The following is a 25,838-nucleotide window of genomic DNA, read 5'->3' on the forward strand; positions in this document are numbered from 1 at the left end:
CGGATTCCAATTTCAAGACAAAATATATAATAAATCAGAGAAATTTTAAGAAGTAAATTTGTTGAGAATCTAATAGAAGCTAACAGTGCAATTAGAATAAATTTAGATATGCATCCATTAAATCATCTGATGTTGAACTATAAATATATATTGAACTATAAAGTAATTTTTAATTGATAAATCTCATGGATTAACTAAAGTTAGCATTATAAAAATAGTTATAGCTTACTGTCATTTAAATTATAATCATAATAAATTAAATTATAAATTAAATAGATACTAATTTAATACTAATTATTAAAAATTACTAATATTAGTTATTAACTAATACTAATTTTTTAAAATTTATTTATTGATTATTTTACAGTTGATAAAAAGTATGATATAAATAATATATAAAATATCTATATATTTATATGAGATAAATACCATTCATATTACGTCACATAAAGATTACAAAAGTTGATTTTCGTAAATCATGGACGCGTGATAAGCGTAATGATCGATGATTATTGGCATAACGCGTGCGCTTTCTAACACACGCGATTCATTATACAAGTACGCGTTATTCATACCAATCAATAAAACCTAAACGTAACAACACATGTAACAACAAATAAGACATTTTATCCATTTATACGTTCTGGAATTATAGAATATATGTATTCGTATTAAATATTCATCAAATAAAACACATTTTGAAATGTATTTATTATTAATATATCATACTACATTGATATTAACACAGGTTTTTGAAATAAGAATTCTTACATTTATGGTATTAATAAGAATTCTTACATAAAATAAGACATTTTATCCATTTATACGTTCTGGAATTATAGAATATATGTATTCGTATTAAATATTCATCAAATAAAACACATTTTGAAATGTATTTATTATTAATATATCATACTACATTGATATTAACACAGGTTTTTGAAATAAGAATTCTTACATTTATGGAAACATTAATATTTATTGGCACCTTTCATCAAGTTATTATCAAAAATAATATTTTACCGCAACGTAACATTAAATTATAATATTGTATCTTACTACATTAACAAAACAAAAATATTCGTCATAAAGCAATATTCGCAAATATATATTTGTATATATATATATGCATAAATATATAATATCATGTTTTACTAATATATCGCATATATATCTAATCTAATTGAATACTGAAGTAAAGAAATAATTATCTAAGACAAAATAAATTCGTAACATACACTACAAGAAATAAATTTATCTTTCTTCTGTTAACCAAAAACAATTAAAACATATAGGACATATTATAATATTCTTAAATTATATATAGTTAGATTATGTTAACAATTTAAATTGACAAGTCAATAACAAAATTGAAAACATGTTATAATAGAAAAAAACTAACCAACAAAGTATTTATCACATACAAAACACAAACAATAGCTTACAATCACTCGAGGATAGCATGTTATCCTAGGGTGTTTAATACCCTAACACAAATGATTAAAAAAAATGAAGAATAACCAATGTATTGGAAGTAAAAAAAATGGAATGCTTTTAATTTTTGTCAAAACATTTTTGTCACAATTTTTGTCACAGTTTTCGTCACAGTTTTTGTCACAGTTTTGTTGTCTTTTATATAACACAGCCAAATTTGTTAATATAGAACAAAAATTAAATTTAAGAAGTTTGAAAAAATAAAGAATCTTAAAAACATAGAATATTATAACAAAAATATATAAAATACTCTATAAGAATGTGCATATATAATGTTTAAAAGTTAGTTCAATAAATTATTATTTTCTTGAAAAATAAAATGCTACAACTTTTCAAAGACATAATTATAGGTATAGGACATAGATAATATATGTATATGTATAAGTATAATGTACACATACACGTATTACGTAATACACGTTTGGTGTATGTGTATATACATTCATATAATTTCCATTATATTTTCATTACTTCTATCTAGGACAGTTAACCATGCTATGGGTTTTGCATATAGTATTAAATAGAAATATTATTTTTATATACAAGCAACTAAATTCTCAAGCGTAAAACAGTAAAACTGTACAAAGATATCACTTAGCATTTACGTAGGAAACAAATACATGTATTCCATGCCGAAGTTGTCAAAATTAATTTAACCATTAGTGTTTACTATGATACTCCTATTTTGTATCAACTGTATCTAAGTAAATATCGCTTTAATCATTTAATGTAGCTCGACCTTCCTCAATTAAAAGTTGATCGATGTAAATATCTTCAGCAGTATTAACATCTATCAATTTTAAACCCAATATAGTATCGGCCGGGGAAAATCCATCAGACTTAGATTCGTAAACTATTGATACAAAATTTTTATCCACGACTAATTCTTGAAACCTTAAACTATCTTCCACAGACCAGTCAACGTTAATCGGTCGTATACCTGTTTAAATTAGTAACAAAATTTACGAAGTAAAACTCTGCATCTTGAAAACAAATTAAAACTGGAAGATAAAACAATTACATACCAGCAAGTCTTGCTTTAATAGCTTGATACGGTAGTTCTAAGAATTCACTTTTCAAAGGTTGTAATTTATTTAATGGTAGTACTGATACATCTCCGAAATCGCAGAAGTAAACGCTAACCATATTTTCTTTAATGATACTTGAAATGCATACCCTTAAAAATAATAGAGAATAAATAGAAATTATTAATTAATATCAATAACTCCATAATGTAAAGTTCAGACTTAAAATATGTATTTATAGATCACTTTTTATTTATACCTATACCAGTGACTGTCAATGTGTTGAGCTGCATAAAGTTTGCCTTCTTTTATTGATTCTGGAGTTGGAGTTGGACCTTTGTATACTTGACAAGCTTCTTGTAATTGAATCATCATTAACTAAAATTATAAAAATATATACATTTAATTTATATGAAATATATATTTTTTTTATATATTATAATTATATAACTATAAATATAATTATAAAATAATGCAGTGTAATTATATATATAATTGTAATACATATTTTATACCTAACAAAATAGATAAAAAATTACATTTACCTCTAATGAACGTTTATCGTCAAATGGTTGAACAGTAAAATTTCCGGGATGGGCAGCCATTGTTACATGAACATCAAAATATTCGCCAATGCCTGAAATTTTTGGTGGTTTTAAAGACTTTACAACGTCATCATCTTCACTTCCTGCGAATTTAGAATTCATACGTTCGATGCGTTTCCTTGGTTTTATATTATTGTTACCATCCCCATGTGTTCTGCAAATATAATAAAAATAGCAATTGCTTATTATTTTCTTTTTCGCAGTAATATTTATCAATACTTTTATATACTATACTTCGTAATTTCCTCTTCAAGAGCCAAGGTGTTATTGACAGAAACAAGCATATTACTTGGTTGAATTCTTTTAAATAATTCCACAACTGGTGTCCCCTTTATAGATGATACAACTTTTACAATAAGTGGTTCACCTTTTGGTGCAAGTTCTGCAAGTTTTACAACCATCTTTTCATTGAACATTGATTTATCAATGTTATGAAGATGTACCTTCAATGCCTATTATTATGAATGCATCGTTAAAATTTGTTCTAATATATTAGATTTTTTAATTTTTATCAAATATCCAAATTAAAATCTTACCTGAGGAGGATAATTTGCTAAAACTTGAGATAATGTTTCTAAAGAAAGAAGATTGCTTTTTGTTATAGTGACAGTCTTACCAAAATCAATTAAAAATGCTCTTAATTGATTGTAAAAGCTGTCACTTACGATTTTCCCCCTGTACCAATTATTATTTACTGACACAAAGTATGTTTTACTAGAATCAACTGTGGTTACAATGCAACTCTCTAGATCTTCTGTGTTTAGTCCAGTACATATTAATCGATTTAATAAATTAACCAAAAGTTTCATACTTTCAGACTGCACTTGTACATAAACATCACCATTTTGTTCTACGTGAGAAATAAATACTTCTGATACTTGTCCCTCCTATAAATAATAAAAAAACATTACTTTTTGTCGAAAATTCAAGAACATCTTCTGGAATACAAACAAGTACTTACCACGTCTAATTTAGGAGCAACTAATACGTTTTGTGAGATTTGTTTAAACAATTCTAAATTCAAATTAATGTCATCTGGTCCATGAGTATCATAAAACACAACTGTCGCAGAGATATCATTCTGATCTTTCTTACGATTTCGTACTTCAACATATAAAGCACGGTCAAGCAAACATTTTTCAATTGCTATCACGGTGCTATCACAATCATTGAAATCTTCCAAACCATAAAGACACAGCCTTAATGCCTATATATGATTTAATACAATTGTTTACAAATATTTTTGATAATATTATAAAGTTTGTATCTTAATAAAAATGGCATTATATTATTGCGTCAGAGCGATTTATCATTGATTCATCAATATCATACCTGAGCAGGAAGCACACAAAACTTTTTATCCAATACTTGTAATCTACTATAATGGTAAATATCCTCATCACCATGATCAATAAATGAAACTGTAACTATTCCAGTTGTGGTATTAAAATCTACACAACGAACTCTGTGCCACGATTCATCCTCAAACACAACATAGTAATTTCCAATTTCAATAAGTGGTGCTTTCAGAGATTGTTGGATATTACCGTAATGTTTACTCATTTCGGTGGTCATAATGTCAAATTCATCCTACATAAAGATCATGGAAGTAAATATAAATAATAATTATAAAAAACGATTATATATAAAAAAAATTCTTTTTAACTTACACTATATGCATCTCCTACAATTCTAGCCCATATTTCAACAGTACTTATAACGTATGTAACAGACACAATCCAAAATTCTTCTTCCGGTAATTGCAATTGTCCAGGTGCAACAGGACCAATTGGATGCAGTTGTATTTTATCTATCTTTAATGATGTTGTATTTCGTATCTAAAAATATATATATTAAATAATAATTGTATTTCTTTCATATACGTACATAAAACAGCCTATAGTTTACAGAACACATTATTTTACCTTTTCACGTAAATCCGACGAGGTAAACCGACGTAAAATTACCGAATTATCTACACCCTTTTCTAAAACAATTTCTGAGCTCGTCTCAATAACTTTTTCCCAGTTTCCAGGTAAAATTTCCTCGTACTGTTGTTTATAATACATGGGTATCTGGTGCATAAAGATACCATTTGGATGAGCATCTATTATGGACAAAACTCGTTCTTTTATTATGCTTTTGTCTTTAGTTTCATTAAAGCAGGTAGATGAACCATATTTTTCGGTTAGATCAAGCAAGGCAAATTTCGCTGCAAGTATTTGTGCCTCTTCCTCAGTATCTGCTTCTTCTGGATAACTTGAATATCCGTGAGGACCAATCTAGAAATATATTTTTAATGTTTTATATCTACTATAAATTACTATTTATTTCTTATTGTCGTTAATTTATACTTCAATATATGAATAATTTCTATCAGAAAAGTATCAAAACAATTTCACAAACCTTAACTTGTGCAAACACAGCCGGTTCTTTAGTATTTTTAATTGTTGTAGGACAGATTTGATACACAGGTTCTGGAAGATTTAGTACACTAGCTCTTTGTTTCAATTCTTCTCTTAGATCAGTAGGTTGTAATTTTGGCACAATTTTTCTAGTATTACCTAATGCTGTCTACAAATATAACTTATTAATCATATATTGTATAATTTAGTAATTAATAAATACTTACAGGTAATTTTGATTGTTGACATTTCATTTTACTATCTGCTAGAATTTGCCCAGGTGAGAAAGGTGACAACACCTCAGGTGATTGAGACAGTGTTGAAATGTTGGTGCGTATATCCATCAATGAAGGAATATAAGGACTTACTTTAAGTCTGTCGTTTAGACTTGAAATTTTTTTAGGAAGCATTTCCACATTGATATTAGCATTCTTTGAATGTTGACTTATCACAGATGTTACTGTCCTTAGATTGTTCTTTATTTGTGTCTCATCTTTAGACTTGTTAATACTTTGGTTTGTTGATAAAGCAGTATTCACTTGTCTATCTTTCAGTCTCTAAAAATTAAAATAAATTTCTCTCCTTCAGTACCAAAATATGTAATCTCATCAGGTATATATTACTTACTTTACTAGGAGAACTTGGTGGTATACCACAATTAGATTGTATATATCTGGGTTTCTCGCTATTTTGATGAATAGTAATTTTGGTTGACATTGCAGGAAAATACATATTTTGTCTAAAATAACAAATGTTCAAATGTGTGTACACGCGCGCGCGCACACACATGCACACACACACAAAATATATAACATACACAGTTTTGAATATCTCTTAAAATTTATATACTAACAACGTTTCAAAAATATAAAAAAGAATTAATTATTTGTGAAAGATTATTTTTTAGTTATTTTTTATATGTAATATTTAGGACATAAAAAAATGAAACATAGATGATGCATTCTACACTTACTTTCCACTCATTTGTGAACATAAATTATTGTTAAAACTTCTTATATTGCCAAAATTTCTTGTCATCATAGGTTTACGAAATGGTGTTGGTCTTTTGGTATTCGCCTAGAGCAATACAACATTAAAGATAATGTAATGTACAATAAAATGATATTGAACAATATAGATGAATAACAGACCTACCATTTTATTATATTTTTTCGTTGCTGTCTTTTGTCGAGCAATTAACTTTGAGATATGTGCAGATTCTCCACTAGGTACAGCCTCCACAAAACAATCTTTTCCTTTCTCAATAATTTTAACACTATCGACAGTACGTAAAAAGGCAACTAAAGATTGATACCCTAACTTTCGAAATGGTATATTTTCATCAATGAGCAATCTATAATCTTCTGCAAAAAGTGTTAATATAAATATTTTTTACAGCTGCATTATAAACATACAATGTAAAATTGTTAATTTTTATTTACTTTAGTTAATATATGTATGGTTTATAGAAATATAAACATTCTAAATGAATGTTATGAAAATTTAAGTAAATTATAATAAGATTAAATAGTGATAAAAAAAAGCTCCTTAAAAGAAAAAACTTACTATTTAGATCATCCATCTTGACTCCACCTTTTGAAGATATGAGACATGCACGTACATTTTTTATTACTTCTTCTCTTTCCATTATTGCTTTTTTGTATATTTAAAAATGTTAATAAATGTGTATATAAATTATATTTACAAAGTAAAATTCTGAAAACATTTAAACATCAGATAAATGACTTGATACATAATTTTTAACAAAGTACATTCTGAATAATAATGTTTAAATAATATAATTACTAATTAAATGCTTAGTACTTATAAAAAAATTACATTAATTTATTAGAACAACATTAATGGGTTAATGTTTATTTACAATATAATGTAAATATTGTTTATTTATTAACCACTTTAAAATAAAATCATACAAAAATATTTATAGATATTTGTAAAATATAAATTTTATTGTAATAATATAAATATTTTTTATAATATAAGTACAAATAGTAATTGTATAAAATATTTTTCAAACCAATTTTATGTTCGATTATTTTATTATTCTTCAATATTTTACATATGCTTGATGAAAAATGTTAGGCTTTGACAAAAAGTATTACAATCAAGTTATGAGAATTGCATCTTGGGAAATGTTAAACGAAATAAAATACAATAAATATCATCTAGTTTCTTTTTAACAACTTACTTCTGTTATATATTTTAAAATTATATCGTACACTGATGCGAGAATGAAACAAAGGATTGGAAATATACAATAATTAGTATTTCTGACTTATAATTGAGATCTCGGATAATGCCGGCAAATGGCGATCAGATCGGTAGTGTAAAAATTGGTGAAACACGTAAAATTGTCAAATACATATTGTTGTTAACAAAGGATAGATACTTACTAATTATTTGAAATACGATGTAATACATTTGACACATTATAAAAAAAACATTTTCGCTTCCAAATATTTACATTCTACCATAAAATTCTCATGACAAAATTAATTCACATACTTCATAAAATTTTACTGCGAAATTTTATACATATATTGATATATACAACATTTAGTTTTAATATCGTTTTTAATTAAAACCATGTACACTCCCTATACATATACATCGAAGTCACAATACAAGAGCTAATGTAATAGTTTAAACTACGTAATTGTACCATAGTAATATTATCTAACTAACGCTTACTAACTGGAATAAATTTGACAAACGATATAAATATTATGTACACTTATTTTGCAAAACTAAATACGTCGTTACTTTGACGTCATATGAAAAGATAAACCAATCATAATTCCTGATGACATGTAACGAGTACACAAAATCAAATGTAAAAAAGCAATGGCAACAGCTGCATATCAAATTATAGGCAATTCACATATTTTCGGTAGGTATTATCGTTCTCATATTAATCAAAGTATAAATTAGTAATATATAACAATCTTTAATTTATTGAAATTTCAAAATTATCTGAACACTGGGAGGATACTTCAAGAAAAAAAATTAGGCCACCGTTATACATGCATAAAAATCAAAGGTACCTTATTTCTCTTCAAATGTCGCACATATATAATATATTATAAACTTTTCTTGTAATTCCACTAAACTTTATCACTTCTTATACAAATATATCATAATTTGACAATAGCTCAACTGATTCTATCTCGAACATTGCCTGCTCTTCACTATTCGTGAAAACCGATTTCCAAACTCTATTACATCTCCGCAGAGAACTATCCAACATATTATTTGTTGAAGTTGAACACGAAATGCTTCGTTCATCCAATCAGACTCTTCCTATGCCCCCTCCATTTCTAGGTAATGAACCAATCATCGACCAGGTTTAAATAGCGGTATATTTAAGAAGTCATAATTTTCTATTATATGCTTCTAATTGTTACTAAAATTTATATGTGCGTTGCAAACGATAAATTATTAATAATAATCATATAACATTAATAATAATGCATAATATTAAGTAATTATTTTAAGAACTTTCAATAATGTTCAAATGTAGTTTTATGCAAATTTAATTATTCTATGAATATATCATGCATTCGAAACTAATTATAATAATATTTAAGCTTAATAGGAATTCTTATGTATTAGATCTACTCAATATAAAAAAATCGAAACTGCTCTAACTCAACTAACTAATCATACTTTTAAATGAAATCTAATCGCTATTACTCATTATCATAATAAAACACAGTAAGTTTTCTTCATCTTGAAACAATTTTAAGTAATCTTTTAATAATAACTTACTTCTCACATACAGAGACGTAATACTATGAAAAGAATATTTTAAAGAATTAAACTTTGACGATATATTATGTACACCATATATATTTCTTTGATACTTTTACGTATAAGCTGGTATCTACCTAGAATTTCATCCCACTTTTCTTTAGTATCGCAGTTAATCTTTTTAACTGATAATAATTATCAATTACTATTTTCTATCATTTAGATTTAAACATTAGATTCAACTAGAATCAAACATACTATAAACTCTTATAATCCAAGTTACAGTACCACATCAAAATAATTTACTTATAATTCTCAATGAGAATTGATTACAAATAGTCTATCAAATAAAAAAAAAAAAATTTCTATCTGAGAATGTAAGAAAATGTGAAGTTCTAACATCTAGGATGGCTGCCTGGCCTTCGTCACCCTGTGGATAGAGAAAGCGTCAACACTTAAGGGTGTTATAAATTAAGTCCTCACCCGCTTAGTGCGTGAGCCAACGGGCTCCGACGTCTTATAATTGCGACGTCTGAAAATGCGAAGCTTCGAACGGTCGCAGCGATTACCTCGGTTCCTTTATCTCTGGTTCTGGGAAGAGATAGTAAAATCACTTGAGAATGTCGTAAACTATGCCCTCTCTTTTGCTAGCGTATAAAATTTCAAACCTTTTCGGACAGATACAGACCAGATATCAGACCAGATAATAAGCGTTTATAATATGCTTATTATATATAAGGTTTACGAAATGACCGTGCTTTACGGAGTACTTTATGGATTTCAATAAAAACAAGCTACTCTTGAAGTAAAACAGATGTTCTTTATTTTTAGTAGCGCTGACCTGAAATACAGAAAAGGATACTTTCTCTGTTGTCTGTTCTTTATAGAACGTCGTAAAAGTCAATAGATGCAAGACTATTTATATTATCAAAGAATTTCGGTTTTATCTCTATGAAAGCAAATAATTAACTTGAAGAAGTTAGCTACGTAACTAAATTGAAGAAATTTGGAACTTTTTATGGATCAGCAATTAGCAACATTGTATTTCCTAAAACAACTTGAAGAAGCGTTCAGGCAATCGATATTATTGTTTAAGATTGCCAACATTACTCTAGACCAGCGATTCTTAACTTGTGGTCCAGGAATCCGCGAGGGCCACAAAGTCCTCACACATATAGGTTATTATTGTATGTGTTATCCGAATAAAAAATATTTAGTACATATATATATTTATTTATTTATAATGAATCTCTTCTCTCAAAAATTTAAAGATATTGAATAAAAAAACAAGTTATGTAATTTTTAAATGGGAAAAGAAATCGTGAAACATAGTACAAAATATCTAGGTAGACCACATAGGAATTCATCTAAATCTCCAAGTCACCGATTTCCTTGACAATAGTATACAAATACGAAGGTACAAGACTTTTGAGACAAAAGGCACTAAACTCACCATCGTAATTTAAAAAAATATTCGACGACTAAAAACACCCAAGGGCCAAACATATATTTAATTAAAAAGTATAGAAGAACATACTGCGTGTAAGTCTTGTCAAAAGCCTGTACCAACAACATATTTGCTTATAATTTCTTGTAATTAGGAGATTAATTGCAAATAATCTTGCGACATGAAAAAAGTTTCTACAATGAACGTAATAAAATAATTAGAATAATTCGTTATTTGAAATAATTGAATAATGCCGGTTTAGATTTGGATTTGATAATAAATGAAAAAATAGTTTAAAAGTATATTAAATTTTATTATACAGCGTAACGTGGTCAACCGATTAGAGATTGAATCTAGAATAGATTTCTTTATTCGATACCTCGCTTTGAAAAAATTGAGTTTGAAAAATACGATTATGTTTTTAATTTTTTTTCTTTTTTTTTTTTCAGATAATTTCTTCGTTTTACTCATAAAAGAAATATTTCAGGTGAAGAGAGTTCGTGAGACACACTGTATGTAATAAGCATTTCTTATGACCACTATACATACTATCAGTTATTACGGCATTATATTCTCATTATTAGACTACAATTTTTATACAAATTAGTATTTTTACAAATCTAATTGTAAACAAGTTGTAAAACAAGTGGAATCTAAGAGGAAATTTATTTCATTCACTGAATATTGTAATAAATACTATACTTTGGATATTTTTGTACATTATGCGCATTTTTTTAAATGTTACATTTTCTATAAATGCGGAAAAATCTACAGTTTACTAATTATTTTTATTTATATTTCAATAATTCGTACGAATTTTACAGATATAAATATAAGTTCCCGTCTTTTTTATGTTCTTACTTACTTATTACACTTAGTTAACAAAATCACTGATCACACTTTGTGTAATTTTTATAAAAATAATTGAAATTTAGAAATATATAATTTAGAAAATACTTACTGCTATTTGATTAATATCAACACATAATCCCACATATTGATGTTATCATTAATTGTTAATATTAAAACATATGTGCCAAAATAACATGGATAATAAAATAATTTTACTCAAAACAAATGTTCATATTTATATGTTTTATTTATTCATAACTTATACAATTTCTGACAAAGAATGATTTATAAAATAAGTTATCCCGATAGTTTTAAATTTATATAATTTGCATACAAAGTATAGGTTAATAAAAACGCACATTTTTTTAAATTGTGTTATTAAACTATTTGATACTTTATACCAGTTTATTACAAAAAGAAAAGGGAACAAATATTAACATATAGTTCTAATCAATGTAATCAATAAAGGCCAAATTGCAGTTCAAACTCTTCAAATAATTTATTTTCTATACTTTCATTACATGTGTTATATGAAAGTAAGAATATAAATATCTTAATAATAATTAAAAAAAAACATTTAAATCAAAATAAGGATCAGGGAAAGAATGAACTCATTTGATACTTTTAAAGGAAAATTTATTATCATAAAACTTGATGAAAAACCCTTTCATGACCAATTATTAGTTTTGAATAACAATTTGTTCCTGTCATTCTTGCATGTAATAATCCTTAAGCCACCATAAAGCTTCAGAAAAAATTTGATTAAACCAAGGATAATCGCAGAATGAGTAAGAAAAACTGAACATTGTTACGAACGATTAAAGAAGAATAAAATAATACCTTAATTAAGATGTTTACTCTTTTTTAGAAGCCACAGCCTGTTTGGCCTGATGAGCTTGCAATACAGCTACGGCCTCTTCAACCTTGGCTTTCAGCGATTCATTATGCTCCAACATGTGCAGGAGCTCTGAGTTGTCGATCTCCAACAACATTCCAGTGATCTTTCCAGTAAGTTGCGGATACATACATTGAATCAATGGGAAGAGACGCTCTCCCAACATTTGTTTCTGCTCTTGCGGTGGAGCAGCTGCCAACATTGAGGCAGTTAGTGGTTCTTGGCCTTGAATATGAACAGCTTGCTGAACAGGAGTAGGAGCAGGAATTGCCATTGCTTGTGGGGGATTACGCATGTTTGAAGTGTATTTGTAATTTGACGGACGGCTTTGAGCTGAAACTCCCACTGCTGGACCAGCCATGGAACGACTTTGCATATTTGCACCACCAACCGTTTGTTGACCTAAAAGAACAAATAAAATAAGTTGAAGTTTTTACAATTGAAATTTTGAAAATAAATTTTATAAAAATTTAACCTTCATTACCTGTGATAGGTCGAGCAGACAAAGTACTTCGCATAGCACCAGGTTGTGCAGTAGGAGCACGCGGTGCAGCCCTAAATGGACCTTGCATCGTAGCGAAACCTGAACTTCCAGTTTGTGCATTGGGTCGTACTTGATTAGGTTGCGCTGGCCAACGAGGAGTTGTACGAATTTGGGCCATCTGTGCAGGTCCATAGAATCTTTGCGGCTGTGGAATAGTGGGAACGAAATAATTTCCGGCACCACCAGGCTGGAAAATTTGACCCATTTGCTGCATACGCATATTTGCCAAACGTTGCATGTATTGAGAAGCAAGATGTGCTTTACGATCTTCTTTACGCTGAGCCAGAGCAACATATAATGGTTTAGTAACTATTATGCGACCGTTCATCTCTGTTACAGCTTTCGTAGCTTCTTCAGGAGCAGAAAAACAGACAAATCCAAAGCCTTTACTGCGTCCTTCTTCCATCATAACTTTAGCAGAGGTAATTGTTCCAAATGGTGCAAATTCTTTGCGCAACCGCTCGTCATCTATACTATCGTCCAAATTCTTTACGTATAGATTTACACCTTGATAACGATTTAAACGTTCTAATTTCAATTGCTCGAACTTCCTCTTAAGTTCTTGCTGACGCTCTGCCTTCTTTTGCGCCCGTCCGACGTACATACACTTTCCTTCAGCGACCTCTTTTCCATTTAATTCAAGTACAGCTTGTTCAGCTGCGTCAGGATCCTCAAAAGCAACAAAACCGAAACCTCGAGATTTTCCGTCATCTTTAATCATTACTTTATGACTGGTGATGGTCCCATATTTTTCAAACATTTCTTTAAGTTTGTCATCTGTCATATCTTCCCCAAAATTTTTTACATAAACGTTGGTGAAAAGTTTAGCTTTCTCTCCTAATTCCTTTTCGCGTTCTTTACGGGGTATAAATTTACCAACATATACCTGCACATTAAAAAGATACTATGAAGATTATTGTAAAAAGGATTAAATAAGTAAAGAATAATAATAAGAAAAATATTACCTTTTTTCCATTAAGCAACATGCCATTAACTCTATCAATGGATTTATTTGCTGCTTCCTCAGTTTCAAAATGCACAAAACCATAACCTTTAGAAACGCCAGATTCATCTTGAGCTACTTTGCAACTAAGTATATTACCAAAAGCAGAAAACGTATCATACATTGCTTTATTGTCTATGTTTTTATCTAAATTTTTAATAAAGACATTTCCAACACCAGATTTTCGAAGAGAAGGATCACGTTGAGACCACATGATACGAATTGGCCGCCCCTTTATCATGTCAAAGTTCATGGTATCAAGAGCACGCTCCGCTAAAATGAGCAAAAACTTATTTATTTGCTATTATTATTAAAAATCTACATTAAATTCCGTAACAATGACCAAATTGTTGTTTTTTTTTAATTATATAATTGTGAACTAAAAATTTAAAATGTCCAATCATTTCGTAAAAAATTACAAACGATCTACATATTACATATACAAACAATTCATAAAGTATCCCAATAATGCAAACATATTAATAAATTAAGGTACAAATTGAATCATTACGTTATCATTTTAATTTTTATTTAAATTACGATTGTAGATATATACATAACAAATGTCACATATTAAAACCTATTATTGTTAGAACTAGCAGATTTGTATCAAAATATCCAATATCCCAAAACCTTTCCCCAAAACGAAAAAAAAGTATTAGAAAAAATAAGGCATGACTCAATCCAATCAACTGCTACTACTTTGTTCGAAGTAGGTTTCAATATGGTGGTATCGTATGATTCGAAACACGTGTCAAGCACGGACAAATGATGTAATAAAGAATGATGTATCTTGAAAAAATGTAGGATATCCGAGTAAAAAAAAATATTGAAATAAATAAATATGATCATACTCACCATCAGCAGGCTGCTGGAAGTTAACATAAGCATAACCAAGCGAGCGTCGAGTAATCATATCACGACAGACGCGTATCGAGAGTACGGGCCCAGCCGATGAAAACTTCTCGAAAAGCATCGCCTCGGTGATATCACTATGCAAGTCACCCACGTAAAGTGAGGCCATAGGGTAATTTGGAGCTCCCGGATTCATTATAATATTATTCCCTCGTCGTGCAGCTGCTTAAGTCGAAAAATTTCTCTGATTTTTGGTATCTCTCGTTCCTTCAATATGGCTTGCGCTCTTCCGACCACGTTGTTCTTCGTAACGCAATTGATTACTATTTTTTTCCACACTTTACTTACGTTTCGCGGTTTTCAGCTACGGTTTTTCGATTTTTTTGTGTATATTTTTGTAATTTTTATATTTTTTTTGGTTTTTTTTTTTATAGAAGAGTTATTTCACGAATGGAGGTGGGTTGTGTGACCTATTTTGTAGAAAAAGGAGACACAACCACACGTGAACACAACTCTACTCTTTATGAGGAAGAGGCGCTGGAAGTAGTTCCGTTCACGATTATATAGTAACCATTCAACGCATTTGCACGCTGGTAAAAGTAGTCCCTCTCGCGAATTGTACTGCCATCTATATTCAATTCTAGGTTGTTTTCAAATGTACCTAGTACGATCAAAGACAAGTCTGGGATAGTCTAGGGACAGCAGTCATATAAATCGTTTATGTTTGTATGACCGTGAGCCTAAACCCGGGCAGTTAGATCATATAATTTACTATATAATTTATATGATTTATATAAGTAGTTTATAGTACTATGGATGAAAGCATCCACCGACTGAAGCCAAAAAATTAATATGGCGTCAGTTTCAGAAAGCGTTTCGCTCGATATGTTTACAATACCTATGTATATGTATATGTTACACATGCGCGAAGCGATTTCTGAAACCGTCGCCATGTTAAATTGTTCGGCCTCACTTGATAGATGCTTTCCCCTAGCAAAAGTCACGTGTACATAACTATGATCATATGAACAAGACTGGACACTCCTATACCAAAAGTACAGTTGTTGTATACAACCGTGACGATTGTCATATAAACAGGACTGAACACTTCTATACCGAAAATATTAATAAACCCCATTAATTCTTTTGAATCCATAAAAATCAAGATGGAGACTAAGAAAAGGTCTTGTTTTGCGCATGCGTGACCCGTACATAACATACAGAGATGCTATAAATATCTCAAACAGAGATAGACATTCTACTGGTCTCTGTCTGTCTCACAGAATTATATTTTTCTTAGTCCTTCATGTTGATTTTGTTCGACTCAAAAAGCGAACGGTTTTCCCTAGCAAGTGTCTGGACCTGTTTATACGATTGTACCCATATCTGTCTTATACCACATAAATAAAATATATTTTCTTACTTTTATAAACGAAATAAATTATTGTCATAATACATATAAAATTTCTTATACAAAAATATCAATTTTTAATGTTTTTTAAAACGTCCAAATATACCAAATTTTACATTTTATTTTCAATACATATGTATCTCTGAATGATGATAAATAAATTGATATTTTATACAGCTCACAACTATACGTTTATTTATATTATAATTTTCCTAAAATATGATAATTTACATAATTGCACAAGCATAAGACAACTTGTATACTAAATTAAAAGTACTTAAGATAATTCATTGAGATGATATTGATGCTGAGTAACTATACATTATACACTTTAGTAGTGAGAGTAAGCACGAACGTTAGCAGTTGCAAAGTGCAAGTGTGAGCAATTTTGCTCTAAGTACGTAAAAGGTCTAATATGGCTACTCTGGTTAGATACATAAAACAAAAATATCGTAAGTAAATTGTGATCGTGAGTAAATTTATAATTTATAAAATTTTGTACATTAGAAAAGTGTTATACTCTTATATAACTATATATCTATATGTATGTCGTGTTTTATAGCAAACATACAAAAGTGGGCATATAATGCTAGTGGATTTAATAAGTATGGTATGAAATATTCATGTATTATATTTTTATGTATACATTACTTGTATTATATATATACGTGTAATAATTATTATATGAATATATCTTTCAGATGAGATATTTTATTACTTTATAACATGAAATGTGTAATGCTACTTTAAATAATTTAATAGAATTTACATAAAAGTGTACATTCTAAATGTTTAATTTTATATAAATTTAGGTTTATATAAAGATGACCTTTTGTGGGAGGATGAAGATGTATTAGAAGCATTACGGCGACTACCACCTCATTTAGTAGAAGAACGTAATTTCCGAATTATCAGAGCCACACAGTTAGATGTTCAACATAAGATTTTACCAAAAGAACAATGGACTAAATGGGAAGAGGTAACTTAATATTAATAGTAACTTAATATTATTCAAAGAATCTATTTACATGTTAAATATTTTTGTGATTATTTTGTATTTGGAACAATTAATTATTTTATTTGTTACGAAATAGGATGTAGAATACCTTACACCCTATGTAGAGGAAGTAAGAAGAGAACGAGCAGAGAGAGCAAAATGGGATGCAGAGTAAATTATAACAATGTAGTAATAAATATATTCATCTTACACTTAGATTGTAATTTCAAGATATTGGTTTGTGTATATAACATACAGATATTAAATAAACTATCTTTAGGCACTTAAATTCTATTGTTTCAAATATAGTTATTACCATGTGAGAAATGTTACATAATTGATAATATTTTTTTATATGTTATATATGTTTCATTGTTAAATATTAAAGTAAATAAATTATTCTGTATATATAATTCATTTAAAACATTTTTCTTTAATTATTTTTCATTTATATTTTCATATCGTACAAATGTAAAATTAGTTACTAAATTAAAAATTAGTCAACTAAAACAAGTGTAAAATTAGTAATTTGAAATATTAGCATAATGGAAGTCATTGAAATATTAGCAGTTAAAAGAAATTAATATATCAGGATTAACGTTTAAAATTAATGAAGATTTAGGTGGATGACTATTTTGTTTAATGATATCTTTAAGAGGAAGTGATTATTACTAGTTATGTCCGCATTAATTGGAACTCATTTAACGCCCTTTATGCAATGACTTATTCATCATTCCCCCACGAATCTATGCCGCATAGTTAGTGCGTAATACATACATTGTTAATAAGCGTGATGACATTAAAGAGAAGCCTTCACGGGCTTGTAAATGTGAGGATAGAATCATTTTTTTTTATCGATTTATATATAAAAGACGACAGAATTGCGATGCAGTAAATAATTTTCGCATTATACTTATAAGAGTTTCGCGGGCAAATGGCGGATCAATATTTCACCCCCACGCGGATCTAAGCGGCATCCCCAATTACCAAAGATTTATACAAAATAATTTAAGTTTTGTGAGTAAAAAAATCTATTTCCGTTTTTTCTTTTTTTTTCTTAGCAAATTTTCATGTAATTTTTTTCTGTTTTCATTACATACGATGCATATCTTTTACACAATTCTTAAAAGGAAAGCTTTAAAGTGAAAATCACACGGAACATCATATAAGGGATGATACAAAGAATGGTAATTGGAAATCACAACTTAGAAAATTGTTATATACGAATTTAATATAACGCACGATCGAAAATTTCGCTTATTCCAATTATTTACTCTCTTTTTCTTTTATGAATTTAATAGTGTTCGTAACTAGTGTTCGTAAAAGTAGTGCGTAGTCTTCGAATTTTCGTTGCATTTCGTACACATACCCTTTTTGTAACGAGATAATAAGTTTTTACATTTTCCATTGTACACGCATGGAGAGAAACAATAATATCTGTTTAAGTCAGTTCTATTAGGATTGTGAATTCTAATCGAGACATCAAGTGCTGTTATATGAAAAGTGAAAGAATAACGCCACCCCTTCAAAGTCGAGCGTGAGAAAATTGACAAAACGTTTTACTACAATAATTGAATTTGCTTTGTGGATGTGAAGTACCTCGTTGTTTAAAATTCATTTTAGGACAATTATAATGTGTGAACAAAGGTAATAAAATAAATTAGTTACATTGCTTTTAAGAACTTTTATATGTTAATGTAGGAAATTTAAGACGTATATGAATATTATGTCAAATATGTATATTTCGGTTAATTGCAGATGCCGGATGAACAGCGATCAGTGTGTTTTCAAGGAAGGAAAACGCTGATAATGAATCCCCATAAAATTGATCACAATATTTTATATTTAATACAAAGTAAAAAATTTAAGGAGTTTACACAATAACTCTTTTGATGCTGTTAGAAGCATTCTAATTATACATTGTTGTATGAAGAAAAAACAATGCTATATATATCAGGTGCTGCGCCAAAATACTACCTCTGCTATGTGTACAAAGTTATAAAATTGATTGTTTTAGAAGCAAAATAAAGTTATTAAATATATATATATATATATACATACATACATATATATATATATATATATGTATGTATATACATCTACACATGTATAGGAATTTAAATATAAATGGAGAAATATATTCTGAACTATAAGTATTTATGTGTAAATGCATAACAGATAAAACTGGAAGCTCTTCCTTGATCCATGTTCTCTTATTCAACAATGTATTATCTACAAATAATATGACAGGAGAACATTCTAACACGATGATCTACTGACAAATGTATAGAAGTAAAAATATCTATATATCAATAGCTCAAGGGAAATAGTCATTAAAGTAATTAAAAATGAGCATACCATACGATGAGAATTTGATATGGATAGTAGTGGTTGGATTCATAGTGGCCTTTATTTTGGCATTTGGAATCGGAGCTAATGATGTTGCAAATAGTTTTGGAACAAGTGTTGGTGCAGGAGTACTTACAATATTCCAAGCTTGCATTTTGGCAACAATCTTTGAAATTGCTGGAGCTGTACTCATTGGCTATAAAGTATTTTCAAAATTTATATATTTTACAAACTTTATCTTACACTATTTTGTTTAAAATATATTAATTGATGCTTACTTTAGGTTTCTGATACTATGAGGAAGGGTATACTAAATGTGACATTATACGAAGGCCATGAAAAAGAATTAATGGTAGGAGCATTATCTAGTTTAGCTGGATCTGGTATCTGGTTAATACTAGCAACAGCATTGCGATTACCTATTTCTGGAACACATTCCATTGTTGGTGCTACAGTTGGTTTCTCACTTGTGTGTAAAGGTACTGCAGGGGTTAGTAAAATTATTATATTAGTTTAAAAATAAATGAATAATATTTCAGGATGTAATAAGCATATTTATAGGTCAAGTGGGTAGCTCTTGCAAACATAGCAGCATCTTGGTTTGCAAGCCCTGTACTTAGCGGAATTGTATCAGGTGCTATATTTTGGGTTCTAAGAAAATCAGTACTTCAATCTAGTAAGCCTTTAGAACAAGGTCTTTATATTCTCCCATTAGCATATGGACTTACTATTGCTATTAATGTTATATCAGTTGCACATGATGGACCTAAACGTAAATAAATATTGTATTTGTGCTGCAATGATTAATCTTGTTTTATTTCAGCGAAAATTGATGTCATTTCGTTAATGTCTGTTTTAGTTTTGATGTTAGATCGAGTGCCATGGTGGGGTAGTGTACTTGCTGCATTAGGTTGTGGCTTATTTTCAGCTGCAATTGTTTATTTATTTGTTGTACCATGGCAAAGGAAAAGGATATTACTTTCATTAAGTAGCAACAAAAAAACAACAACTAAGTTTGGTACCTGTGATAAAAAAGAAACAACAGCATTATCTGTTATTTCTGAAGCTCCAAGTAGTAGTAATAGTAATGGTAATGCAAAAGAAGCAGCGCCAAAATTACGTGGCAATAGCAGTGCCAGCCCTCTCTTAATGGTAGCAGGATCAGAGATTGAAGGAACTCAAACTGAAATTGAAAGAAAAAACGAAGAACCACCAGAAGTATCTCAACTCTTTGCTTTTTTGCAAGTATTAACTGCAGCATTTGGCAGTTTTGCTCATGGTGGTAATGATGTCAGTAATGCAATTGGTCCACTTATTGCACTCTGGGCTGTGTATGCAGAGGGATCAGCTAAGCAAGAAGCAGAAACCCCACTGCTTATATTACTTTATGGTGGTTTAGGAATATCAACTGGTCTTTGGGTATGGGGACGTAGAGTAATACAAACTTTAGGACAAGATTTAGCACGGATTACACCAACTACTGGATTTACTATAGAGGTATACACATTTTAGAAATGAAAAATTATAATACCTAAGAAAAAAATAATGTTTATTGTAACATTTATTACATAAATACATATTATTAAATATAAATTATAGGTAGGAGCAGCAGTAACAGTTTTGTTGGCAAGTAAGGCTGGTTTACCTGTGTCAACAACTCATTGTAAAGTGGGATCTGTTGTCTGTGTGGGATGGGCTTCGCGAGGTGGTGAGGGAGTTTCATGGAAGTTATTTCGTAATATTGCATTTGCATGGTTAATTACGGTGCCAGTGGCTGGCTGCTTGTCTGCAGGATGTATGGCTATCTTTAAGGAAATAATTAGTTTGTGACTTTAATGCCAAGGCAACTAATCCATTTTAGTGAAAACCATCCAATGCTACTGTTGTCAATAATTTATGCAAAAATAAAGATCGAATATAAATTGATTTAGTCATTCTTTATCTATAAATATATCATGTATTCAATTATATAATTTTATAATTAAAATGATAAGTAATATAACTAAAATTAAAAAACTGTAATAAAATTAAAGTACTGTTAAATCAATATAAAATAACGTTGTTATGGAAACCAATCTAAACAATCTTTTTAACAGCTACAAGTTCAATAGATATTCAGTAGAGATGCTTCTTGAAAATATATTTTATTAAATAATTTAAAATTTAAGATGGAAAATCTACCACTTATACCAGGCTATACATTTCAAGATCCAAATGTAAGTTTGAAAAATTATTTGATTTAATTGTTACAATCATTATATTCAATGAAATTAAGCAAGAACATATCTCTTTTAAAGATCAAAGACTATAGGTTATTACAAAAATTTCATTTTTTAAATGGTTATCGTGTAGTACGTGATAGACACAGTGGTATCGGAGGAAGACCAATAGATATTGCATCTAGTGCTTATGTAAAAGAAGAAGATTCTGTACAGTAAGTGATAAATAAACGCAAAAATATAAAATTCATTCTTGTAAAATCTGATTTGTTCTTTTCTTAATTTTATATCAATTTTCAATCTTTTTGATGTAATGACATTAATTAAAATTTAGTTATGATCCATCATTAACATATGGTCGTGTAAAGGAATACGCATATCGACAATTCATTCCACACTATGCGCTATTTGCGCAGAAATGCCTGTGCTTTAAAGCGTTTTTTCGTCAAGGAGTTTTTAATTCTCCAGATGAACATTTTCGTATACGTCATGTTAATATAATATATCATTTGGAGGATGATACTGTATGTGTAATTGAGCCTGCAATTGATAATGTCGGCTTTCAGCAAGGGAAGCTTGTTAGACGTGATAAAATTATAAAAAATATAAATGGCGACACATTTCATTGGAAAGATTTTAATGTTGGAATTGACGTATGTAAGTTTTAAAAATGTTTCTGCTATGATTGTATTTTCTTTAATAAAGAAAAATACATCTGCATTTATCTTTTATAATCTTTTGACATATTAATTATTGTTTCTTATTTTTTATTTAGCTTTATTATGGGTTTGCAGGTATTTATGGTGTAGTCTATCATATTATTGATTGCGATCTATTTACTAGAGAGTATTTAAATAGCCAAGGTATAGATGTTGGAGATAAGGAAGAACCTCCTGTAGATCCTTATACAGAACTAAGATTGAGCAAACAGAAAACATTAACTTATATTACAAAAATATCAGATGATGATAGACGACGATTTTTAGAATATGATAAAATGGTATTATTGTTTACTGCAACTTGGGATGACGATATTTATCAGATTATGTATTTCTTGACGGACGATACGATCGCTGTTCGTGAAGTACAAAAACCGAATAGCGGGAAAGATCCGGTACCAATGCTATTAAAAAGAATGAAAGTGCCAAAGGATTGGAAAAATTTACCATCAACTTATCCTGCTGCGTATATGGAATATGGCGATCCAGAGATCATTGAATACTATACACCAAGTGACTTTTTAGTTAGTCTATAAATAATTTATAAATATACGTGTGTATTAATATGTTGTAATTTATGTATTTTTCTTTTTAATTGCAGATAGGTGGTACAGTTTTTATATTCAATCGACGATTTTTTTTGCATGATTGTGACTCCTTCACACGAAAATATTATTCAGATATGTTAGGAATAACACAACCGGAGGCAATTCCTTTTCCAACAAAAGATGTTATAGCTGCACCAGAGTATAAACCTCCACCACATATAATCTTCGGTACACCTGAAGATACTTACGTTTCTTGTCTATCATTTATACCGGAACCACCTAAGAAAGATGTCATTCGACAACTTCTTAATTTCCCTAAAAAACTACGTTATTCTATGAAAATAGATATGGTACATCCGGAGGATAAAAGTCGCGACTTTATTTTAGAATACAGTTTAAGTGACGGTACTGTACTCGTACAAGAACTTCAAAAACGTAATTCAGGACGTCGCGAAGGTTGTTTCTTAAAAGCAACATTGGTTGCAAAACCAAAGACTGGAAGAGATAATCCAGAATATTATACCCCTCAAGATTTCTATGTCGGCGCAAAAATTAATATTTTTAATCATTATTTCATAATAACTGGCGCTGATCTCTTTGTGTATCGTTACATTGAGGCAAATCCTGAAAAGTTTCCACAAAAAGTACGAGATAGTATTCGTAATTATTTAGTTAAGCAAAATTTACTTTCCGCCGATATAGGGACAGAAACGAAAAAGATCCAAGATAATGAAGAAGCAAAATTGCAATCGCTTGAACCGTCTAGAGAGACGGTTGCAAGAGATATTAATATGAAACAATGTATAAAGGATTTTGAAATTCAAACTAAATGTCGATATGAAGGAGAACATGGTGAATTACGACCACGCACACCACCACCAGAAGAACTTTGTCCAGATTTAATAACAAATAATAAACAATCATCTCATCAAGATCCAAGAACATTTACTGAAAACAAAGTAAAAAAGTGAATAAAATGGGATGATCAGGTTCAATGATGATAAAGAAATATTATTTCTGATCAATAATTACGTTCAACACAATATTTTCAACAAATTTACAAATATACATTAATTTATCACACTTTAAAATATGGTTTTCTTAATTTAAATAATTGCTTTAAGTAAGTTAATATTTGATAACGCATGATCATAAAACATCGGTATTATACATGTATTACGTTGAACGCAATTACTACTCAATCTTTTATCATTTTTTAATTACAGAACTTGCAATCAAAACTAAATCAAATTCATATTTTATAAAAAATTCATTGCCTGCATACATGATTTTGTAATAGTTCAATTTGAATATTAAATTCATAGTTCAAATCAATATTTAATCAAGTACAATTATACAATGTAAATACTAAACAATGTAGTACATTACAAGTATACTATTTGCATGTCTGCATATTATAATTCAATGATAATATACAGATACACAGTCTGTATACATTAGCATGTGCTATATTAACCATAAAATAAAGTTTAGATAAACTTTGGAATCCAAACATTTTTAAGCAGAACTCTAAAATGATTGAAAAAGCAACTATTTTCAATAATAATTTCCCATAAAATACTTCTTAGTAAATAGTCTAACAAAATATTTTAGTGCTGTTCAACTGAAATACAGAACTTTAATAGATTTAATTTTTATTCAGTTGTTTTTAGTTATTGGACATTACTACATGTCCATTTTCTGAGCAACTTATTCTACTTGTAAACTATAAATAAGCTAAAGTGATTCAAAAACATTGGCTACAAATTTTTAATATTGATATATTACTTTAATAAAATGTTTGTTTTTTAATCATTTACAATATAAAAACAAGAAAAGAGATTTGTAATGTATATGATTCAGATTCCCTTTCTTGTTGTTTATAATTGAGTATGCAAAAGTAGTTATGATAATATGCATACCTTCATTAAAAAATCTGCATTAAACTACTCTGTGGTTTAATTCATTGATTAATTTTGTACAAACTTTTTAATCAACTCAAAATCTCATGTCACTACTTTGTGATTAATTCTTTGATCATATGAAAAAATGATATTAATTTGCAATGAAAAAGTAATTTAATTTTTATAAAACTTAAAGAACTCAAATTTCCTTATTTTACTGCTTCTTTTACAATTTTCTACAAATTAATTACTATATGTAACTATGTATATGTAAATGTGTATATATAACTACCAGCAAAATGTAATCAAATATAAGATGGAATCTATTATTTTATATATTTTACTAAATCCACATTAGTTAAGCAATTCTTGTTATATTAGTGTTCAATTTTCTACATATAATTTGTGAAAAATTGTTTAAATTTACTGATATTATTTTTAAAGGAGCCTTTTTCTTAATGGGCATGAAAAGTATACATATTTCTTTTTTTCAATATACAAAAACACAAGGTTTCTATTTCGGTAAAAACAACTGGAATTTATAAAATAATGAAACCATGACAGAAAGTGTATCAAACATTAAAATAAAATAAAGTAACAGTCAATTTTAACAATAAAACTGATATCTCATGAAATTTTCATAAAATAGTACAGTAATCATTATCATATATGTTACTATAGAGTAACTATAATATTATTTTCATATGTTTTAGTTCACTTTTGCAGTCCATGAATGATATAATAATATAATAAGAGGTAATATATATATATAATACACATATATAATTATATTAT

General features: G+C 28.8%; 5 protein-coding genes across 14 annotated transcripts; 3 read left to right on the forward strand and 2 right to left on the reverse strand.

The window, feature by feature from the left end:
* Positions 1–959: 959 nt before the first annotated feature.
* Positions 960–8,786, reverse strand: LOC126928094 (tudor domain-containing protein 7-like). Its single transcript, XM_050743985.1, has 17 exons — positions 8,595–8,786; positions 7,096–7,245; positions 6,685–6,893; positions 6,503–6,606; positions 6,157–6,268; positions 5,757–6,086; positions 5,531–5,698; positions 5,050–5,406; positions 4,795–4,962; positions 4,457–4,714; positions 4,086–4,331; positions 3,661–4,011; positions 3,359–3,576; positions 3,065–3,278; positions 2,779–2,897; positions 2,520–2,671; positions 960–2,434 (listed from the first exon to the last, which is right to left on the reverse strand). Exons 2-17 carry the CDS (start codon positions 7,175–7,177, stop codon positions 2,211–2,213), a joined length of 3,312 nt encoding a protein of 1,103 aa, XP_050599942.1. The 5' UTR covers positions 7,178–7,245; positions 8,595–8,786; the 3' UTR covers positions 960–2,210.
* Positions 8,787–12,213: 3,427 nt separating this feature from the next.
* LOC126928107 (polyadenylate-binding protein 1) lies at positions 12,214–15,444 on the reverse strand. The gene is made up of 4 exons (XM_050743986.1): positions 14,900–15,444; positions 14,004–14,314; positions 12,979–13,924; positions 12,214–12,896 (listed from the first exon to the last, which is right to left on the reverse strand). Exons 1-4 carry the CDS (start codon positions 15,090–15,092, stop codon positions 12,454–12,456), a joined length of 1,893 nt encoding a protein of 630 aa, XP_050599943.1. The 5' UTR covers positions 15,093–15,444; the 3' UTR covers positions 12,214–12,453.
* A 1,147-nt stretch (positions 15,445–16,591) lies between these two features.
* On the forward strand, positions 16,592–17,593 carry LOC126928200 (cytochrome b-c1 complex subunit 7-like). Its single transcript, XM_050744032.1, has 4 exons — positions 16,592–16,759; positions 16,870–16,917; positions 17,120–17,286; positions 17,402–17,593. Exons 1-4 carry the CDS (start codon positions 16,723–16,725, stop codon positions 17,477–17,479), a joined length of 330 nt encoding a protein of 109 aa, XP_050599989.1. The 5' UTR covers positions 16,592–16,722; the 3' UTR covers positions 17,480–17,593.
* Positions 17,594–18,081: 488 nt separating this feature from the next.
* LOC126928134 (sodium-dependent phosphate transporter 2) lies at positions 18,082–21,579 on the forward strand. 10 transcript variants are annotated; one of them, XM_050744009.1, is made up of 8 exons: positions 18,082–18,321; positions 18,435–18,491; positions 18,751–18,951; positions 19,063–19,856; positions 19,937–20,143; positions 20,215–20,425; positions 20,513–21,150; positions 21,253–21,579. In XM_050744009.1, the coding sequence occupies exons 4-8, from the start codon at positions 19,653–19,655 to the stop codon at positions 21,481–21,483; spliced, it is 1,491 nt and encodes a 496-aa protein (XP_050599966.1). In that variant the 5' UTR covers positions 18,082–18,321; positions 18,435–18,491; positions 18,751–18,951; positions 19,063–19,652; the 3' UTR covers positions 21,484–21,579. The 10 variants fall into 10 exon arrangements, with proteins under 10 accessions (XP_050599966.1, XP_050599967.1, XP_050599973.1 ...); XM_050744010.1 differs by having other exon boundaries at positions 18,755–18,951; XM_050744016.1 differs by having other exon boundaries at positions 18,440–18,491.
* A 144-nt stretch (positions 21,580–21,723) lies between these two features.
* On the forward strand, positions 21,724–25,369 carry LOC126928112 (EF-hand domain-containing protein 1-like). Its single transcript, XM_050743993.1, has 4 exons — positions 21,724–22,087; positions 22,207–22,529; positions 22,667–23,115; positions 23,193–25,369. Exons 1-4 carry the CDS (start codon positions 21,918–21,920, stop codon positions 24,108–24,110), a joined length of 1,860 nt encoding a protein of 619 aa, XP_050599950.1. The 5' UTR covers positions 21,724–21,917; the 3' UTR covers positions 24,111–25,369.
* Positions 25,370–25,838: the final 469 nt, after the last annotated feature.

The sequence above is a fragment of the Bombus affinis genome, chromosome 2 (genome assembly GCF_024516045.1).
Source record: "Bombus affinis isolate iyBomAffi1 chromosome 2, iyBomAffi1.2, whole genome shotgun sequence".
NCBI classification, from domain to species: Eukaryota; Metazoa; Arthropoda; class Insecta; order Hymenoptera; family Apidae; genus Bombus; species Bombus affinis.

Bases quoted from the DNA above. Each gene is read 5' to 3' on its own strand.
- LOC126928094 (XM_050743985.1), bottom strand. From the start codon at position 7,177: ATGGAAAGAGAAGAAGTAATAAAAAATGTACGTGCATGTCTCATATCT. The intron at 6,607-6,684 runs GTAGGTCTGTTA...GTATTGCTCTAG, and splicing joins CGAAAAAATATAATAAAATG to GCGAATACCAAAAGACCAAC. The intron at 3,577-3,660 runs GTAAGATTTTAA...TCATAATAATAG, and splicing joins TAGCAAATTATCCTCCTCAG to GCATTGAAGGTACATCTTCA.
- LOC126928107 (XM_050743986.1), bottom strand. From the start codon at position 15,092: ATGAATCCGGGAGCTCCAAATTACCCTATGGCCTCACTTTACGTGGGT. The intron at 14,315-14,899 runs GTGAGTATGATC...TGCTCATTTTAG, and splicing joins CTTCCAGCAGCCTGCTGATG to CGGAGCGTGCTCTTGATACC. The intron at 13,925-14,003 runs GTAATATTTTTC...TTTAATGTGCAG, and splicing joins TGTTGCTTAATGGAAAAAAG to GTATATGTTGGTAAATTTAT.
- LOC126928200 (XM_050744032.1), top strand. From the start codon at position 16,723: ATGGCTACTCTGGTTAGATACATAAAACAAAAATATC. The intron at 16,760-16,869 runs GTAAGTAAATTG...CGTGTTTTATAG, and splicing joins ATACATAAAACAAAAATATC to CAAACATACAAAAGTGGGCA. The intron at 16,918-17,119 runs GTATGAAATATT...ATATAAATTTAG, and splicing joins TAGTGGATTTAATAAGTATG to GTTTATATAAAGATGACCTT.
- LOC126928134 (XM_050744001.1), top strand. From the start codon at position 19,653: ATGAGCATACCATACGATGAGAATTTGATATGGATAGTAGTGGTTGGA. The intron at 19,857-19,936 runs GTATTTTCAAAA...TGCTTACTTTAG, and splicing joins CTGTACTCATTGGCTATAAA to GTTTCTGATACTATGAGGAA. The intron at 21,151-21,252 runs GTATACACATTT...TATAAATTATAG, and splicing joins CTACTGGATTTACTATAGAG to GTAGGAGCAGCAGTAACAGT.
- LOC126928112 (XM_050743993.1), top strand. From the start codon at position 21,918: ATGAAATTAAGCAAGAACATATCTCTTTTAAAGATCAAAGACTATAGG. The intron at 22,088-22,206 runs GTAAGTGATAAA...ATTAAAATTTAG, and splicing joins AAAGAAGAAGATTCTGTACA to TTATGATCCATCATTAACAT. The intron at 23,116-23,192 runs GTTAGTCTATAA...TTTTAATTGCAG, and splicing joins ATACACCAAGTGACTTTTTA to ATAGGTGGTACAGTTTTTAT.